Source organism: Aedes albopictus, chromosome 3 (genome assembly GCF_035046485.1).
Source record: "Aedes albopictus strain Foshan chromosome 3, AalbF5, whole genome shotgun sequence".
Classification (NCBI taxonomy): Eukaryota; Metazoa; Arthropoda; class Insecta; order Diptera; family Culicidae; genus Aedes; species Aedes albopictus.
This window is the reverse complement of record NC_085138.1, coordinates 217,882,728-217,903,719: the sequence shown is the minus strand read 5'-3', so window position 1 is coordinate 217,903,719 and position 20,992 is coordinate 217,882,728. Positions and strand designations below refer to the sequence as shown.

General features: G+C 38.5%; 1 protein-coding gene across 13 annotated transcripts in view; it reads left to right on the top strand.

Annotated features, from left to right (window-relative positions):
* LOC109411912 (dystrophin) overlaps nucleotides 1-20,992 on the top strand; it is a 387,179-nt gene that overhangs the window by 29,222 nt on the left and 336,965 nt on the right. For 3 of the 13 annotated variants that reach the window (XM_062858892.1, XM_029877211.2, XM_062858888.1), the window contains exon 1: nucleotides 11,767-11,925. The exons of 3 other annotated variants lie outside the window; for them this stretch is intronic. In XM_062858892.1, the coding sequence (XP_062714876.1) occupies nucleotides 11,868-11,925 (58 nt within the window). In that variant the 5' untranslated portion in view covers nucleotides 11,767-11,867. Of the gene's footprint in view, nucleotides 1-11,766; nucleotides 11,926-20,633; nucleotides 20,917-20,992 lie in introns of those variants that run through there. 7 more of the 13 variants (XM_062858889.1, XM_062858893.1, XM_062858882.1 and 4 more) reach the window with 5 other exon arrangements.

Below are 20,992 nucleotides of genomic sequence, written 5' to 3'. Positions count from 1 at the left end.
GGCTATCAGTACACAACAAGGCGGACGCATAACCACGTCCACTGGGTTTCTTTCTATGGAGTCACAACAAGCACTATTTGCTGTCTTTGTCGCAAGTCGTACGAACATGAATAGACGTGAGCATCCTGTAGCTTATCGTTAAAATCAAGAAATGAATTCCCTTACAATATCGACGGTAGTCCAAACGCGTCTGAAATTGCGCACACAAGTCCATGTATGCGGATTTATGAACATTGAGTTGCCACTTCTCGAGCTTCGATCTGCATCTTCTGACGGTGATCCACATGCATAAGACACTCTTCAATACGAGCACTCAATCAAAAGCACAACCACGTGCATAACGTCTGGATTTTTTTAAATTTACCGACATTACTTTAATCTCGTACGGTTCTTCACACTCCGATGTCGCTGTTCGTGTGTGGCTTTTTCCGTTTTCCCCTGGCGGTACTCCAATCGCGCCGGATCCTCACACAAGTCCATGTGGTTCTTTTCACTTCCCCACGGCGGAAGTTCAATCGCGCCGGATCCTCACTCAAGTCCATGTGTGGATTTTTTCAATTTCCCCCGGCGGAACTCTAATCGCGCCAGATCCTCACACAATTCCATGTGTGAATTTTTCCTTTCCCCCCCGGCGGAACTCCAATCGCGCGGGATCCTCACACAAGTCCATGTGTGGTTCTTTTCACTTCCACCCGGCGGAAGTCCAATCGCGCCAGATCCTCACACAAGTCCATGTGTGTCTCATTTCATTTTCCCCCGACGGAACTCCAATCGCGCCGGATTCTTACACAAGTCCATGTGTGGTTCTATTCAATTCCACCCGGCGGAACTCCAATCGCGCCGGATCCTCACACAAGTCCATGTGTGGTTCTTTTCACTTCCACCCGGCGGAAGTCCAATCGCGCCAGATCCTCGCACAAGTCCATGTGTGTCTCATTTCATTTTCCCCCGGCGGAACTCCAATCGCGCCGGATCCTTACACAAGTCCATGTGTGGTTCTATTCACTTCCACCCGGCGGAACTCCAATCGCGCCGGATCCTCACACAAGTCCATGTGTGGTTCTTTTCACTTCCACCCGGCGGAAGTCCAATCGCGCCAGATCCTCGCACAAGTCCATGTGTGTCTCATTTCATTTTCCCCCGGCGGAACTCTAATCGCGCCGGATCCTTACACAAGTCCATGTGTGGTTCTTTTCACTTCCACTCGGCGGAAGTCCAATCGCGCCAGATCCTCACACAAGTCCATGTGTGTCTCATTTCATTTTCCCCCGGCGGAACTCCAATCGCGCCGGATCCTTACACAAGTTCATGTGTGGTTCTATTCAAATCCACCCGGCGGAACTCCAATCGCGCCGGATCCTCACACAAGTCCATGTGTGGTTCTTTTCACTTCCACCCGGCGGAAGTCCAATCGCGCCAGATCCTCGCACAAGTCCATGTGTGTCTCATTTCATTTTCCCCCGGCGGAACTCTAATCGCGCCGGATCCTTACACAAGTCCATGTGTGGTTCTATTCACTTCCACTCGGCGGAAGTCCAATCGCGCCGGTCCCTCACACAAGTCCATCTGTGGATTTTTTTTCATTTCCCCCCCCCCGGCGGAACTCTAATCGCGCCAGATCCTCACACAAGTCCATGTGTGAATTTTACCATTTCCCCCCGGCGGAACTCCAATCGCGCCGGATCCTCACACAAGTCCATGTGTGGCTCATTTCATTTTCCCCCGGCGGAACTCCAATCGCGCCGGATCCTCACACAAGTCCATGTGTGGTTCTTTTCACTTCCCCCCGGCGGAAGTCCAATCGCGTCAGATCCTCACACAAGTCCATGTGTGAATTTTTCCTTTTCCCCCCGGCGGAACTCCAATCGCGCCGGATCCTCACACAAGTCCATGTGTGGTTCTTTTCACTTCCACCCGGCGGAAGTCCAATCGCACCAGATCCTCACACAAGTCCATGTGTGGTTCTTTTCCATTTTTTTCAATCAGCCCTCATAACCTCTCTTGCTCTTCAGCGTCATTGCACAATCAAATAGCATTACTTTGCGAGTATGAAAAATATCACTTCCACCAAATATGCTTACCATTTAGCTTATATTGGAATACGTTTTCGGCCTTCACAATTTATTTGCCCTTAAAACTTTAAGCAGCATACCTGGCAGGATCACCAATGTAAATTTCCGCACTACAGATTCGGCCGATTGCCACAAAATTGCCTCCAGCCTGTTTTGGATGACGCGTGCTTGCTGCCCGGTTGCTGCGATGCGAAAGAGGGCGATCGTCGGCGGCGTGGTCTCTCCTGACCGACCGGCTCGAGTGTTCGTGTCGCTGACGACCGACGACGTGCGCGTCGCGACGTCGCGAAGTCGCGATGTCTGATGCAGCGCGAATATTGTTGTCGCGTTTGGGTCGCGGGGTTCGATAATGCGCGAATGTTGACGATTCGCATCTCTGCGCATAGGGTGCTAAACTGGTATGCCAATGCCACACAAATGAATAAATACGTATAGAAAAATGTTATTGTGGATTTACCGGCTATTTGTGTTCTACCGGTTACTTAAGTAGCCGTTTTCATATAAAAATCAACTTGATTGTCAAAAAATGAATGTCGCTGAGTAGCTGGTGGGAACGAGGAATAGTGCATACAATAAAAATGTTTAAAATCATTCTTAAGTTACTCTTTTTATAAAACGGCTGCTTTGGAGGCCATGCTGAAGCGACCGGTAGAATACAAGTAGCCGGTAAATCCACAATATTTCTAAGCACTTCTTTATGTTAAAATTATAGTTCTAGTTCAATCTGTTTTTTTTTTATTTCAACAGCTTTGATAACCAGCTAATAAAAATATTTGTCTTTTGCCTCAACTGTTCAATGTTTCCAAATGTTTGTTTTGTTTTATCACTGAAGTAAGAATAAAAAATTTCTGTACTTTGTTTTTTATAATAAAAAACAATAAAACAATGTAGCGTAAACTAACTCCAGACAGGATCAATTCTAATGGGGTGTTCTATTTTCCTACCAAAAATACTTACATGAGTTCAAGCATGAGCTTAACTATATATTTCTAGAAAAGTAAGATTTTTCAACACGTATTCACTTTTTTCATTGATTATTATTTAATTTGTTCATTTTTTCTCTCTTACGGTATCAATACAAAAGAACAGTATGTAATAGTGTTCAAACTAAATGAGTACAATACGGTTTACAGTTATTCTACTATGAATAACAATAAACTACTAGTTTGACATACATTATTCGTTTTCTTCCAAATATATGGCTAAACAGTTCTCTAACCGTTTGCTATGCAGTGAATTGTCTGAAAAACTGGATAGTATATTGACCATATCCTTCACTGTTTTGCGAAAAATTTGTTCGAGAAAACGAGCGATTTTTTATGGTAACCAATCTTAACCGCCTATTCCACATACTGTAAATTGGCGGATTACCATTTGTCAAACTAGCAAATCTGTACATGGTATGGTTATTAGCGTGGGTCATCGGAACCGTTTTCTCAGATCAAAGCTTTTTTTGTTCCGTTTCGGGTCCCGAGTATCTGTGCAAAATTTGAGCACGATCGGTTGCGTCTACACTTGGCGCATTGCAATTCAAAATTTGTATGGGATTTTGTATGGGAAAACACACTTTTTTGAATTTTTGTTATAAGTTGAAAAAGTTTGTCTGAAACTTTTAAACCGATACTGTAAAATGACAGCCTAGGATGTTCTGAAAAACTTTGTTGAAGACCGCAAAGCGATCCGATGCTTGTGAAAATAGTTATAACCAACGAACCGCATGCATGTGTTTATGTTTTAACATGTAAAGGAATAACAATAACTTTTTTCATAAGCATCAGATCACTTCGCGGTCTTCGACAAAGTTTTTCAGGACACCCTAGGCTATGTTTTCACTTTATTGGTTACATGGTTTTAGAAAAATTCGAGCTTGTCATGAGAGAAATGCAAACAAGTGTGTTTTCTCATGTAAAATCCCATACAAAATGTGATGCGCAAAACGTAGGCATAACCGATCGTGCTCAAATTTTGCACACTTATTTGGGTCCTGAAATGCTATCAAAAAATCTTTGAACTGATGGGATACCATTGAATTTTGCATTTTTCCATATAAACGATGACCCACTCTAATGGTTATCTTACTGTTATCTCGCACAGTATGAGAAATGGTTCAATGACATTTTGCAGAATTTTAGGTTTATACCTCAAGTTTCCACATGACTCGTACTTTTGCCGCACAATTCGAACTTTTGCCCCAATATGTGTAAAATATGATTTCCAAATCTCTTTTGCAAAAAGTTATACATGCTAAAGCATCTTCAAAATATACCTAGTTACACCCCAACATAAAATATCGAATTCGATTTCATTACTATTCCATTCTATGCGTTGGAAGGACCATCGCATGTTACAATTTTTTGATCAAAAATCAACATTTTGTCATAACTTTTCGAAATATTGATCAATTTTCATAATTTTTGGATTGAAAGACTCTTTTTCAAAACGGCTTCGAACAACCTTGACACCCGAAAGAAATAATTTGAATTGAGCTCAAAAACTTGAAAAGAAACTCTTGCCCAACTCGAACTTTTGCCCCACTTTACTCTACTAATGATTATCTACAGTATGAGAAATGTTGCGTTTACAGTTAGTGATTATGCGCTGTACCTAGCCCGCCATATCTCTTGGATCTGCAGTTCTTAAGACATCTGGTTTACTACTTATTTAAACATTTTATTGACTTTAAATTGATGTTTCAACTTATACACTTTTTTCTTTCCTTTCCTTTGCATAAAAAAAGTCACAAACATCAACAAAACAAAGCACGGAAAAAATCTAAAACTGAATAAATAATTAAAAATGCACGAAAAAAATTTGTTTCGGAACATAAAAATTACATAAAAATCGATTGTAAATGTATAGTAGCTACAATGTGCAAAGCTTTTAGCGAACCATTTCATTTCAATATACATTATTGTAGCTGGTACACTGTATGGTGCAGGAATGGTTTTCACCAAACACCCTATGGTTAGTTTTTATCCGGGTACACAGCAGGCCTGGCTGCTTCAACCAGGGGGATGACAAAGGGCCAGAATCATCATGTTTTGATCGCTTAATTCATGGAAAAAATGCGCTGGAAACATCGACACTGCTTCGCTGTTACATATAATATCGTGCAAAGTGCTGAAGAAAGAGAAACAATCATCAAAAACAACGATTTCGTTCGAAATGTGTAATTTCCGAAATAAGCACTAACAACACATGAGCCACACACCCGAAAATCAGGAACAATTTAGGGTAAACCAACCAGAAAGTGGGTACCAAAACGCGCCGTACCAAAAACGATGATGGGTGAAGCGGCGATGTACCGAGTTTGACAGCTGTGTCACCCCACTGGCTTCAACACTTGTAATGCATATTCGGTGCCTTGCAAGTATTTATAATGACAAGAAAAGTGATATGAGTAGTAGCGTGGGACACAAAAAGACATTTTACTTCTGTACGCTTTTTGAGTTTCATTTTGGCCCCATATCAACTGTGCAAAATTTCAGCTCGATCGGAAAAACTATATTTTAGCGCCAGCCGTTTTAAGTTTTCATACGATTTACTATGGGGAAAATCTTTTTTTTTTTTCAAAGAAAAATCGCCACAGGTTGCCCCTTAACCCCTGCAAATATACCGATCAATGATTTCTGTTGGAAATTTTACGAGGAACAAATTCTCTGAACACCGCAAAGCGATCTAAGGCACATGCCATGCTACATAGAAAAAGTTATTGACTGAAAACCGAATGACATGCCAACGCTGTTTAACATGTAAGGAATAACAATAAATAATAAAATCTCGTCATTTTATCGATCGGGTAAGGCTTAATAACTTTTTCCACGAATGTCGCATCGCTTTGCGGTTTTCGGAGGTCTGATTCCTCGTAAAGTTATCTACAGAAATCTACAGATGGCATATGATTTGGTATTTCTGTTTGTCACGTCGACAAGAAAAATCCGCACTTTTTATTATGTTTTTTTTTTTTTTGTAGTAGAGTGACTTAGGGTATTATCGGCAGGTTTGTTCTCTTTGTCATGGCAGGTTTTTTCGGCCAAATTGCTTGAAACTTGGTCGTATAATTTAGCTTGCTTGGGAAAGATTTGAAGCCAACTTTAAGTTCAATCAGTTAAAAAAACTCCCCTTGACGAAGAGAACAAAACAGCCGAAAATACGCGAGTTCCCCTATATTGAAAATGACTATTCATAACGGTAATTCAAAAATGATGATGAGTCAAATGTGACTGTTATGCGAGTGGGAGGGGCTGCAAAACGATGAGTCGATAAAGAGAGCGTCCAACATAGCTCTGGTCCTCACAAGTTCCTACCTCATGCTTCCACGGGTCAAGCGATGACAAAGACCGCCAGCTAAGAGTTGTGTGCCTAGCTGGTAGTGCAGCCTGGGCACTGTTGTCCTTCTGACTTCAGCTAGATTGAGGAGGTACGATTCGAGCGTTTGTTCACCAAGGAGGTGCGGCTCAAACAGCGTCTGTTCTGGCATCCAGCGGCTGAGTAAGAAACGCTGCACCACGCCCAGCTAGATCCAAGGTGGTAGCCCCATCAGCGTGGTCGTCCTGGTGTTGGTTGGGACGTTAAACAGAACTGGCACGATGGCCCTCCGGCGAGACAGGAGTGTTGGCGTAGGCCCAATAAGCCAACCGTAAAAATCCACATTGCAAATAACATAGGAGAAAATACGACTCGATATAATCGGCAAAGACCCACGCGACGAAATAAGGACTACGATTGGAAACTTGGAGCATGGAATTGCAAGTCACTAGGTTTCGCAGGATGTGACAGGATAATCTACGACGAACTACATCCCCGCAACTTCGACATCGTGGCGTTGCAGGAACTTTGTTGGACTGGACAGAAAGTGTGGAAAAGCGGGGATCGAGCGATTAGGGTAACCAATATAATTTGGACCCCCATATATTTTGGACCCCCTGTGACCTATTATCACAACTTACACAGGTTTAATGATGAGATGACGGAAATTTTTAGAATCATTCGCTAAATAAGATCGGTCTGCACGGGCAGCAATCATTTCCTCACTGGAAATATCCTTATTTGCCTTGAAATTATTTTTTGCCAAGCTCATCATCCGTGCGAGTATCGCATCATGTTTACAAAAAGAGATTGCGGTGCTGAGGAAACTTTCAGATGTAAACAAAAACGTTTATCATTCTAGCGCATTAAATTCGCAAAGTTCGTCTAATCAGCCTTTGTCAATCAAGTAATTAAGATGTGATCCAGCATATTCAAGCGGCAAATTCTTCCAAAACAGTTTCAAACGAGTTTAAACATCGGGTGTCCAAAATATATACTGAAGAGGGTTCAAAATATATTGGGGTGTCCAAAACAGTGAAAACTGATGCTACAAAAATCAGTTTATCAAATTTTCAGCCAGAAATGACCTTGTGGGTATTTTTACCGGACAGTGGAAGCTTTTACGAACATACTAACATCATCATTATGTGTGAATACCATCTGAATCTGTTTGATTTTGAATTAAATTCAAACCAATGTCCTCCAGGGGTCCAAAATTCAACCGTTACCCTACCTTCTACCAAAGCTGTGGCACCACCAATGAACTGGGAACAGGATTTATAGTGTTGGGCAAGATGCGACAACGTGTGATCGGGTGGCAGCCGATCAACGCAAGGATGTGCATGTTGAGAGTTAAGGGCCGTTTCTTCAACTACAGCATCATTAACGTCCACTGCCCACACGAAGGGAGACCTGATGACGAGAAAGAAGCGTTCTACGCGCAGTTAGAGCAAACATACGATGGTTGCTCGCCGCGTGACGTGAAAATCGATGTCGGCGACATGAACGCGCAGGTAGGAAGGGAGGAAATGTACAGACCGGTAATCGGGCGAAACAGCCTGCACGCCGTATCGAATGATAACGGCCAGCGATGCGTAAACTTTGCAGCCTCCCGTGGTATGGTAGTCCGAAGCACCTTCTTCCCCGCAAGAATATCCACAAAACCACCTGGAGATCACCCGACCAACAAACAGAAAATCAAATCGACCACGTTCTAATCGACGGTAAATTCTTCTCGGATATAACCAACCAATGTACGCACATACCGCAGTGCGAATATAGATTCGGATCACTACTTAGTCGCTGTATGCATGCGCTCAAAATTTTCGACAGTTATCACCACGCGTCGAAGTCGAACGCCGCGGCTCAACATCGAGCAACTTCGTAACGTAGAAGGGGCTCAAGACTACGCGCAGCAGTTAGCAGTGGCTCTACCAACGGAAGAGCAGCTTGGCGCAGCTACACTTGAAGATGGCACTGGTGAGAGCACTACACTGGGTCATTACCAAAATTTGGGAGGAGGAAGTATTACCGGAGGAATGGATGGAAGGTATCGTGTGTCCCATCTACAAAAAGGGCGACAAGTTGGATTGCGGGAACTACCGCGCGATCACACTACTAAGCGCTGCCTACAAGATACTCTCTAAAATTTTATGCCGCCGACTATCACCGATTGCAAGAGAGTTCGTGGGGCAATATCAGGCTGGATTTATGGGTGAACGCGCTACAACGGACCAGATGTTCGCCATCCGCCAGGTGTTGCAGAAATGCCGCGAATACAACGTGCCCACAAATCACTTGTTCATCGATTTCAAATCGGCGTATGATACAATCGATCGAGAACAGCTATGGCAGATTATGCACGAATACGGATTCCCGGATAAACTGACACGGTTGATCAAAGCGACGATGGATCGAGTGATATGCGTAGTTCGAGTATCAGGGACATTCTCGAGTCCCTTCGAATCTCGCAGAGGGTTACGGCAAGGTGATGGTCTTTCGTGCTTGCTGTTCAACATTGCTTTAGAGGGTGTAATTAGGAGAGCGGGGATAAACACGAGTGGAACGATTTTCACGAAGTCCGTTCAGCTGCTTGGTTTCGCTGATGATATTGATATTATTGCTCGTAAATTTGAGACGATGGCGGAAACGTACATCCGACTAAAGAGTGAAGCCAGACGAATCGGATTAGTCATTAATGTGTCGAAGATAAAGTACACGATGGCAAAAAGCTCCAGGGAGGAATCACCGCGCCCGCCACCCCGAATTTATATCGACGGTGATGAAATCGAGGCGGTTGAAGAATTCGTGTACTTGGGCTCACTGGTGACCGCCGAGAACGACACCAGCAGAGAAATTCAGAGGCGCATTGTGGCAGGAAATCGTTCTTACTTTGGACTCCGCAGAACTCTACGATCGAATAAAGTTCGCCGTAACACGAAGTTAACCATCTACAAAACGCTGATTAGACCGGTCGTCCTCTATGGGCACAAAACATGGACCCTACGTGCAGAGGACCAACGCGCCCTTGGAGTTTTCGAACGGAAGGTGTTGCGTACCATCTACGGCGGAGTGCAGATGGAAGACGGGACTTGGAGAAGGCGAATAAACTACGAGCTGCATCAGCTGCTGAGAGAACCAACCATCGTCCATACCGCGAAAATCGGGATGCTACGGTGGGCGGATCACGTCATCAGGATGTCCGATAGCAACCCGACTAAAATGGTTCTCGAGAGTCATCCGACCGGTACAAGAAGACGTGGTGCGAAGCGAGCTAGATGGGTCGATCATGTGGAGGACGATCTGCGGACCCTACGCAGAGTGCGGAACTGGAGACAAACAGCCATGGACCGAGTGGAATGGAGGCGGCTACTATGTACAGCAGAGCCCACCCCGGCCTTAGCCTGATCGGTAAGGTAAGTAAGTAAGCGAGTGGGAGCAGAATAGTACATGGGATAGACAAAATGGTCGGGACAAGCAAAACTTTCACTTTTCAGAAAATGATTAAGTAGCTGTAACTTTTCTTCAAGTGCATAAAATATTCTCAAATTTTTACTAAAAATTGGTCAACTAGCTGTTTATCAATGCTGCAAATTTGAGGAAGATCAGACTATTCTACATTAAGTTAGAAATGTTCTAGAAAATGGAATATTTATCCGATAGCCAGCTGTGGGCTGCTATATCTCCGGATTCAACGATCCGAGTGCAACGAAATTCTGAGGGTTCGTGACTTATATAATGAGCTTAAAAAAACTTTTGACTCAACTTAAAATTTTACAACGAAAAAAAAATAGCGATTAGATTATTTTTCTAATAAAACACCAATTACCCAAAATTTCAACAACACGTCAAAATTCAAGATGGTAATTTCAGTTAATTTGTATTTTCTCTAATTAACTTGCATATAAATATGTTTTGAAAGAAAGTAATTAAATACCCGGCCATAAATTGAAAAAAGTTATGGGATGCATCTTAAAATTAGACCAAGTTACTTTAAAATCATGTGATAAATTAAATCGCTAAAACTTTTCTCCCAGTAAACAATTTTAAGTAAAGCCAAACGTTTTTAAAAGCTTATTATATAAGTCATAAACGCTCAAAAATTCATTGCATTCGGTTCATGGAATCCGGAGATAAAGCAGTCCAAAGTTGAATATCGGATAATTATGCCTTTTTCTGGAATATTTCTAACTTCATGTAGAATACCCCGATCTTTCCCGAATTCGGGCCATTGATAGACAACTACTTACCCAACTATCAGAAAAAAATGAAAATATTTGATACACCTTTCGAAAACTTATAGCTAGTTGACCATTGTTTAATACTTGAAAATTTTGCCTATCCCGATAATTTTGTCCATCCCCTGTAGATAATATTGTCGCGCTTATCTTTTATTAGAGTCCTGCGGAGGTCGTACGATCGCAAGCATAACGCCGCATGACAGTCGCAAGGCAAAACAAAAGAAAAAGTGTTCCCGCCAAAAACAAAAGCACGTGGATTTCGCGAAGTGACAGATGCTTTGAATGTATTTGTGACGAACGGCAAGAGTGGCTCAGTGGAATGAGTGTTCTTGCTGTCAAACCCCATATAATGGAATTATATACTTTTAAATCTGGTAACGCTGTTATGATTGGTGACTGTCGCGCTAATATCAGAAGCCAGAGGCAGATAATCGCCATATTCTGATTTTTATTGAGAGGCATAATAAGTTTTTCATTGAATGAAGCAAAAAGTGGTTTCCATGAGAAAAATAGATTTAATTGTAAATTTATCCATGTTTTTTTCACTTATACAATCACAATTTTATTCACGATTATTATCGATAATTTCTCGAAGAAGCTCGCCGAAATGTAATGGACTTCAATGACATTTTCCCAAAATATGCCTGTTAATGAACAGATAATTTAATTAATCCTCTATCAATTTTTTTTATTCTTCCATGACTTTATTTATGAATTTCGCCATAAAAGCTGCTCAATTTCATCCAGGAGTTGAGCAACAAATTCTTCTAGTAATGCCGTCACAAATTTATCTAACATTTTCTTCCAACATTGTTTTGCCTTGTTTATGTGAAATCTAGCGTTTCGTTCAATTTACTGGATTTATTGTTATTTGAACCTGGAAATCGTAAACGAGTAGACACTCTGTTGTGGTTTCGAAATTGAAGCGTCTCACTGTAAAAATTTTACAAATGTGATTCAAAACAGAAAAAAAATCCACTCATGCGTCGTACACGAATTTATCGGTATTTTTATTTCGAGCGCATCAAGCTTCACATATTATTCTGTCTTTCCGAGATCACGTTTTATTTTACACTTGCATCTACTTTATATTTTCAACGAGCTCAATCTTGCGTGGTAGGTACAATGATAACGAAACCAAACCTTTCATCTCGAGTGAGACGCGACTCAATCTGCAGTATTGCGAAGTAATCTAGTGGACTGAGCATATTACGATTAATTGAAAAAAAAAAATGACCGAGCAATAATGTATTGTGACAAAAAGGATATTGTTTTTTTCGACAATGTTTCAATAATACTGGCACGTGAGTATTCATAAAGTACCGTGATTTCTGGTGAAATTGATCAGCTTGAGGGCCATTTTTATTTGTTAAAAATAACGCTTTAAACCTAAAATAATTTGTAAAAAATGTCCATCATCTGGCTCAAGAGTTATTGAATGATAGGTTTACATGTTTTTCAGTTATATATTTCTATAAGGACTGTATCGGAAATTAACTATAAACGTTCAAAATTGCCTGAAAAATAATCTGTTCGAAATAAACATAACTTTATTTTTGGAGATACTATATAAATCTCTTAAATAAAGAATGGCAGTTCTGATTTTCAAAAAATAATCATTTAACTTGGACTTTTATCTCAAAGATTGCACATATGTTTTTAAAATTTTGGACACCTCCTAAAAATTTAAAATTGCGAAAACTGTGGAAAAATATTCAATTTTTTCTCTCATTTTTGCGCAAATATATTCTTTTCCAGAATGCTCATGATATAGGGAAATTATTTTTATCAAGAAAAAATCCCTCCGCAGTTTAGGGCAATTCTTAAAAATGAAAAAAGGCCATTTTTCGAGGAACTCTTTTTTTATACGTCTTCAAAGAACGATTACGCAAATAAAAAAACACGTAAAGTTGAAAATTTACATTTTTTTCGATTGGGTATGTATTTAAATCTATTGAAGAGGTAGTTTTACCAGAGAACGGAATTTTATAACCTCTGAAGATATTTAAAACAGAGCGTCAAAGTTCGACCAAAAAGTAGGTGTTTTTTAGGAAAGACCGTATTCTTAATGTTGGAGGTTTTTCTATCCAAAATAAGAATTTTAAAAGTCGGTTTTAAGTGATATGTTATGTGTGCATAACTGCTAGTAATAATCATTATTTTTCAGATTTTTCCCCGTACAATTTTTTTTCGCTACAAATGATTGAAACGATAAAAAAATTTCAAAAAAATGCAGTTTGTACAGATTGTTATTTTGTGTGGTATACTCATAGAACCATATTTTCAATAATACTAAACATTTTCCAAATTTCTTCTATCTGTTCTATACTTAACTATATTCTGAAGCTTTCATAGAAGAACCGGAATGAAAAGACCAACCGTGCTTCGTGATAGAGTATTTTGAATGTTTATAGTTAATTTCCGATACAGTCCTTACAAAATTCAATATTTTTCGAAATTGTGTGCTAGCCGAATTTTTAAGACACTTTCAAACTTTTGTTACCGTAGCTGTATCGCAAATGTAATGAATATTCGAATGAATGTTTCTAGCTGTCAAGTACTCGCTAAACCCGATTTCGTAATCAAAAGTTCTATCAATATTAAAGTTTGTGCATAAAATTGTACTTTTCTGGAAGTTGATAACATATTGCATACTTTCAGGCGTTTTCTTATGTTTTATTAAACTTCAAACTTAAATAATTAAAATTTTAGTGAAGTTGTGAAAGTTTTGCATGGCTTTTTGCATTCTGGGGTGGTTAATTCAGGTGTAAATAGTTATTTACAAAATTTCATGCAATGTTTTTTTCATTATACAACTCATTTGAGTTGCTCAATGTATGAACATGCATAGGGCAACCCACATGAGTTGCATTATGAACATTATGTAACTATGTTTCATTATGCAACTCATTTCAGTTGCATAATGAAGTAGTTCGGAAAAATTGGCCATTATGATACCAACATCAGTTATATAAAAAAGAAATTATGATACTGAATTGCATAATAGTTATTTATGCAACAAGTTGCAAAATGGTGATTTTTTCAGCACGAGTCGTACATTTATCCAACGAGGCTTGCCTTACAACAACATTTCACTGACTGATCAATTTCACCCCGAAATTAAATTTTTTGATTTTTTATGTCAAATGATATTTTTCGTAATAGAATGATTTGCAGTAAAATTTTCAACCTCGTTGACTGATGAAATCCATGGTCGTACTTGTTTTAAAGCATTGAATTTAACCATATCGATGAGTATTCAAAAATTATTCGCCAAAAGCGGTCAAAAGTGATCAATTTCACCCGAAATCACTGTAACTGTTTAGCATATGCATTCCACTCGCAACACATTTGCATTCCACTCACAACACATTTGCTCTTGTCAAACTTTTACTATTGTTAACTGAAAGATTTCGATTCCAAAATTGTCGTTTTTACCTTGGTATATATTGGGACGGTAAACCGGGTACCATCAGAGTACATAATAGTACTAATTATAGTTAAAGTCTAAATATCATGTACAAATAGGTCCGATCTACTGTCGTTTTGCGAAGTACGTAGCGAATAATATCAAAGTCAGGAAAACTGTAAGCACCTAAGCCAAAAACAAGCGATAGTTGGTTTTACATTTCGTGAAAAAGACTACAGAACTCGAAAAGATAAGCAGCAACATTGACTTTGTAGATACAAGCAACACATTGTCTATGAATATATTTTAAATTGAACTTCACCGAATTTTTTTTGCATCAAAATGTTACATAAAATTTTGTACTGGTCACGTAGAAAAAAGTATAGAAAAATGGTTTCCAATTAGTGCATTTATAATGCAGTAAAGTGAATATCTAAAGATAATTTTTAATTAACATTCTGTATGCATGTAAGCTTGTTTTAATATATGTGTATACTCATCACTGGTATCAATGAAACTATAATCAATAAAATCACAAACATTTAAATATTTTCCAATAGAAAGTTGTGCCCATACTTTCTGCGCAGCTTATAGAATGTTGATTCTTACGAGGATTCTTATGCATTATCACTTATGGATGACGAATCCCCTTTCTTCTCGATTAAATATAAGCCAATCATCACACTGCCAATCGAATTCTTCAGAATGGGTAAGATATTTTCTCAAACTCTTCGTATAATCAAGAGTGTGAGTGGTGGCGAACCGAACACTATCCAATTAAACTCACTTGCGCTTTTTCTTGCGTAGAGTCAACCAATATTGTTTGTACAGTTGCTGAATCTCGCGCTTTTCGAGAATGTCGTTGCCGGCAAGTTAGTTTGTTGCTTTGGACATTTGGTAGATGTGGTTGAGTGTCGGTATTGCTCCATGTTTTCCAGTCGAGCTATAGAGCGGAACGGAATAGTCATTTTTATACGTTTGCCAGTGAATCTTTCATTGTTCTCAGGTCATCTTAATTGAGTCAAACAGAGGTTCTCGATGTGTTCTGTAACCGGGGCGAAAAATGAAAGTTCATTTCAATGCTGTAAGGTTTAGAGTGTATATGACGTCTTTATTTTTACTCAATATACAGGTCAAAAGAACATCAAGAGTTATCGTATTAACTTAAAGAAAACAAACATGTCAGAATATTTATTTCTTATCTTCATCCCATAGCCATATAAATGAAACTTTGTAATGAGATGAAACATTGTCCCCCCTCAAGCACTCGAGATTATTGCTTCTAGTTATGGGGTTAGGGACATCTTAAGCAAATGAATACATTTAAAACTGTAAAACAAAGAAAAACTTAAAATATTTCTAATTCTTTCACAAGTTCAGTTCATTAACTACACGTTTCACTTATTCACAACAGTTAGAACATCTTTTCGCCAATCCGGAGACGGCGGGTTCGATTCCCGTTCCGGTCGGGAAAATTTTCTCGACTCCCTGGGCATAGTGTATTACTGTACTTGCCACACAATGTACGAATTCATGCAATGGCAGGCAAAGAAAGCCCTTCAATTATTAACTGTGGAAGTGCTCTAAGAACACTAAGTCAAGTTCCGATGTGAACGCCGAGCCATAAAGAAGAAGAAAAACATCTTTATTGTGAGGAAATAATTTATTGTAAATCGTGTATCTTTTTGGGTTGGAAGAAACGATACGGTGAGAAATGGATGAGTGGGGCATAATGGACACCAGGCCCGTGCACAGAAGTGGCACCAGGGGGGGTTTTTCCAAATTTCAGCAAAAGGCGGAGGGGCGCCTAGTGTATGAAGCGTCGGTAATGGGGAGGGTTTAACACCCAAAACCACCCCCTTGTGCACGGGCTTGATGAACACCCATGCATATTTATGCTATACCTTTGATTATATCGACCAGTTAAGTAATTAAAGATTGAATAAATAAACTCGGCAAGCCTCGTTGGATAAATATACGACTCGTGCTGAAAAAAAAAACAACTTTTCTGCAACTTGTTACATAAATAACTATTATGCCAATATAATCGGTTTGTCCGTTTTCAAACTTTTTAAACGCCTAACAATGCGCGTACATCCATTCGTAATAGCCAGTGTTCATTTCGCCCCGAATCGACGACAAAATTGCTATTTTGAGTACATTCTGATTAAAAACAAAATTATTTATCCATGGTCAAATCTGAGTATAAGGTCTTGTACCATTTGGGCAGGTGTACCTATTTTTGGCACTTGTCGTTATATCTAAGCCAATTTTATACCTACTAACTTAATTTTTGGAACACAGTGTGATGAGTACAGTATCTAGCCCTATACAAAAATTCAAACCAATTGATTTTAAATTGACTTGGTAACAGCGGCAAGTGCCCAAAATAGGTACACTGCCCAAATGGCACACAACCCTATATGCAGATATAAATTTTCATGCTGAAGACATTCAAATGCTTGCAGTACCTTCAAAATTATAAGAATTCCACCATATGGAAAATAGATTTTGATTTTAAAGATATTTTGGTTATTTTGAAAGGGTATAAACGGCCACTTGAATGCATCTCAGTTGAAGTGTTTACATTGTTTAATTTGTGCGGTGTACATCGTGTGAAGATACTCACTCTATGCCCAACAAAGCCAAAAATGTTTCCATTACAAAAAGTCGAAGACCTATGTGAACCTAGAACAAAATAATAATTGACAAATGTATCCTATTTTTAGGTCAACTTTTACCTTATTTAACTTCTCTCGGCGCGAAATGGCACTTTGTTCGCATTTTAGCTCTCTAATACCCAACCCCGCCTTTACACGGGGTATAGTTTAAGAATTTTAGTATGTTTTCTTGCCTGGGCAATCAAAAACTTTATATTTTTAGCTGATATTTAAGACTGTTATCTATCTCATAATGGTTTTTGCTGTCATACACTTTAAAGATAATATTTAAAACAAATCATTGAAAAATAGATGATTTTGTCATTGTTTCTTTTTTATTTAATCGCAACAATTAACATATTTTCAATTTATCCTCAATCATTCTATTTTAGTAAAGAATAGAAGAGAAAACCAATTGCAGATAAATCTTAAGCAGTTCGGATACTCGGATACTGCTTTCTCGATGGCCTTGTCCATTCTGGACAGTTCGTTCTCCACCAAAGCGCCACAGTTTTCTGTTCCGTCTGACTTTTTGCTCAGGTCTACGATAATTTACACTATTACTGCTTGCAGCTCCTTCTTCCAGTCCGTGATCTTCTCCAGATCGTTGGACGATTCCTTGATCTTGAAATTTATGAACTGTAGAAACAATGCTTACAGAGCAAATGTTATGATAAATAAATAAATAAATAAATGAATCATATCTCAAAAACAAAACAACATACATTTCTGATTTTTTGATATGATACGCCAAATTTCCTGAATTTTCTGATAAAAATATTAAACCAGGGTACCTCTTTGGTCCCAAGACCATGAAAAAGTGAAAAAACTAATATATTTGCATATTTTACAGTACTCTTTACATTTTAGCCCTTTACCGTATTTTTCCTGAAAACTACAATTCAATAGCTTTCAAACAAAAAAAAGAAGTTTAAAATCGGTCAAATGGTTCAAAAGTTACGATTGTTTTGAAAAATTTTTGTTTTGAAAAACCTTGATTTTTTGGACCACCCTGTATGAAAATTGGTCACCCTAATGACGAAATAAAAAAATGCGGGTCTAATTATTTCCGAAGAATTACAAGCCCACCAAGTTTCACGACAATCGAAGATGCACTATATCGTTTTTCTATATATCTATATCTATATCTTCTATCTACATATATAAAAATGCAGTGGCATACGTGGGACCGCGCATAACTTGCGAACGGATGGTCCGATTTGGGTCGTCTAAGTTTTGTTCTGTTAGTTTTCACCCAAGGAAGGTTTATGAGGCCAAAAACATGGGAAAATTGAGAGTGTTTGAAAATCGGGTTTTCATACATTTTGAACGGGGACTTGGGCGCTTGGCTAGGGACTTGAAACGTCAAAAAACAAAGTAGGCAAGACATAGTTTGCCGGGTACAGCTAGTTTATATATATATATATACCTAAAAGCAAGTAATGATCTCTTAAATCATAATTCTTTATTTTTATTAGGGAATATTATTACGTAAAAAACCGCGTTATTTTTTTAAAAAAAACGTCGTAAAAAAACCTGTGTTATTTCAAAAAACGTCATAAAAAAAGTCAAGTCACGTTAGATGTGGTTCTGAGTATTGCGTGTTTTTGAAAAAAAGCGGATTCTTTTACGACGGTTTTTTAAATAACGCGGTTTTTTGGGACAGACCGCGTAAAAAAACTTATATATATATACTAGCTGTACCCGGCAAACTTTGTATTGCCTACTGCGTTTTATGACGTTTCAAGTTTCCAGCCAAGACCAAGTCAAAATGTCTGAAAACCCGATTTTTAAAAACTCTCAATTTTTTCAATGTTTTTCGGTTCATAAACCTTCCTTGGGTAAAAACTAACAGAACAAAACAAAGATGACCCAAATCGGACGTCCCGTTCGCAAGTTATGCGCGGTCCCACGTATGCCGCTGCATTTATATATATATATATATATATATATATATATATATATATATATATATATATATATATATATATATATATATATATATATATATATATATATATATATATATATATATATATATATATATATATATATACATATATATATATATATTAGCGTGGTTCAAAAAATCGTTTTTGCTCCACACCGCTTATTCGATTCGTAATCAGATTCTAAGCCTTCTCCCAAAAATTGAGCTGATTTGGTTGAAAATTGAGAGTCCACAAGCTCTTCAAAGTTTGTATGGGAATTACTATGGGAAAAGGACGTTTTTCATTCAATTGACCGTAGCATTTCCCCAAGTGCCCTAGAGTGTTAGTTGACCCTTGGTTCTCCTAGGTTACTCTATCAGCTACAACTTTGCCGAAGACCACATTTAAATCAGACTCCTCATTAATTAGTTATCGATTTTCATACAACTGCAGAAACTTTAACAGTGATCGTTCAGCTTCCCAGCAGGCAACATTGCTGCACATGGCGCCAAAGATAGCACACATAAAACATGGCTACTATGTTTCATGGCAAATTGCAGTGATGCCCATCGAATAGTGTAATCATGATGATCAAAGATTTTCACTCTGGATAAAAATTGATAACTAATTAATGAGGCGTCCGATTTGAATGTGGTCTTCGGCAAAGTTGTAGCTGATAAAGTAGCCTAGGAGTACCAAGGATCAACTAACACTCTAGGGCACTTGGGGAAATGATACGGTCAATTGAATGAAAAACGTCCTTTTCCCATAGTAATTCCCATACAAACTTTGAAGAGCTTGTGGACTCTCAATTTTAAACCAAATCAGCTCAATTTTTGGGAGAAAGCTTAGAATCTGATTACGAATCGAATAAGCGGTGTGGAGCAAAAACGATTTTTTGAACCACGCTAATATGTATACATATATAGGGTAGAAGCTTCAGTTTTGGCCAGCCCGGAGTTTTGGCCATAGTGCGGTATTCAGCCTGTTACGATCTAAATCGGCATAAATTTATTTTTTACTAGTAAATTCTAATATAATATGATGATTACAGCTGTGAAAACCATACATTTTGATTAAAAACTGATAGAAAAAAATAATTTTACTCAAAAAATCAACTCCCTTATATCTATTTTGGCCAGGGTGCTTCTAATTTGGCCACTCTCATAAGAAATACACGTGATTGGTCAAAATAGAAACCAAAGCTGAGAATATGGCCAAAACTGCGGCAATGCTTCTATTTTGGCCAGTGCCACTTTTAATACAAAAATCAAGTATTAGCTTGATTTCTGCATTTTTCTAATAAAGTATAGATCGAAACCTTTCATATGACACATTGGTTGTTTTCATTAGATTATTGGTTATTTTTATAAAAATGATTTCCCTTAGACTGGCCAAAACCGGTCCCCGCACCCTATATGTTTTGGTTTATTCGATTTTTTTTTCGCGTTCTGACAAGCAATAAAGGGTCTGTTTGAAAAACAATTTCAACCAAATGGAAAGGAAAATATAGCTTCATAATAGTCCTCAAACATCAAACAGATTTGAATCATATTTTGAATTACAAAAATCCATATTCAAAAGTGTCCAAAGTAGCCTCGCACGACGGTACATTGGAAATGATGGCTATTCAGTACGTTTACTCAGGCCGTTCGCAATGCTGTTTTATTTTGTATGGCGAGTTTTAAAAATTTTAAAACTCGCCATACAAAATAAAACAGCATTGCGAACGGTCTCAGAAGTGATAAAAAGTCAAATATGCGAGTGAGGGCAGGGAAGCTAAAATTAAACTTTAAGCTACTAAAATGTTTTACAAAAATAAGTGTTTTTAAATTCCTTATGCGCAAACACAGGTTTTTACATGAACGGAATAGTTTGAGAACTCCTGAGCAAAAGTTTTTTGGATCTTTGGATATGATATACTGATGGCCCTGTTGGGTGATTCAATCAACTCGATTACGTTTTAACACCAATGTTGTTAGATGCTTCCCGCAGTATGTGGTCTTGCTTTGATGAGTCGAAAAGGTTTATCTAGCTACAACAGTCAACGCATGGCCAGCGTATTCGCACGGCTCTGCAATTAGCTGTTTTTCACCTTTGCTTGTGCGAATCTCTGTCGTTATCTTTTCTAAGGCAAGCCGCTCGCTCACATGTGAATGTGATAAAGTGTAAATAATAATGTCAACCTGTTCTCCAATAGTATTATCTGCTACCGCCTAACATTCAATGTTATTTCAGTAAACGAATTGCGAACTATGGAGGAAAGGGTTATAAAATTGAGAGTGATAGCTTTGGGTACGATTTTTACACATTTTATACACCTTTATGTTGATTAATGATGTTTTGGTTTTCGTTGTTTTGTTATATTACA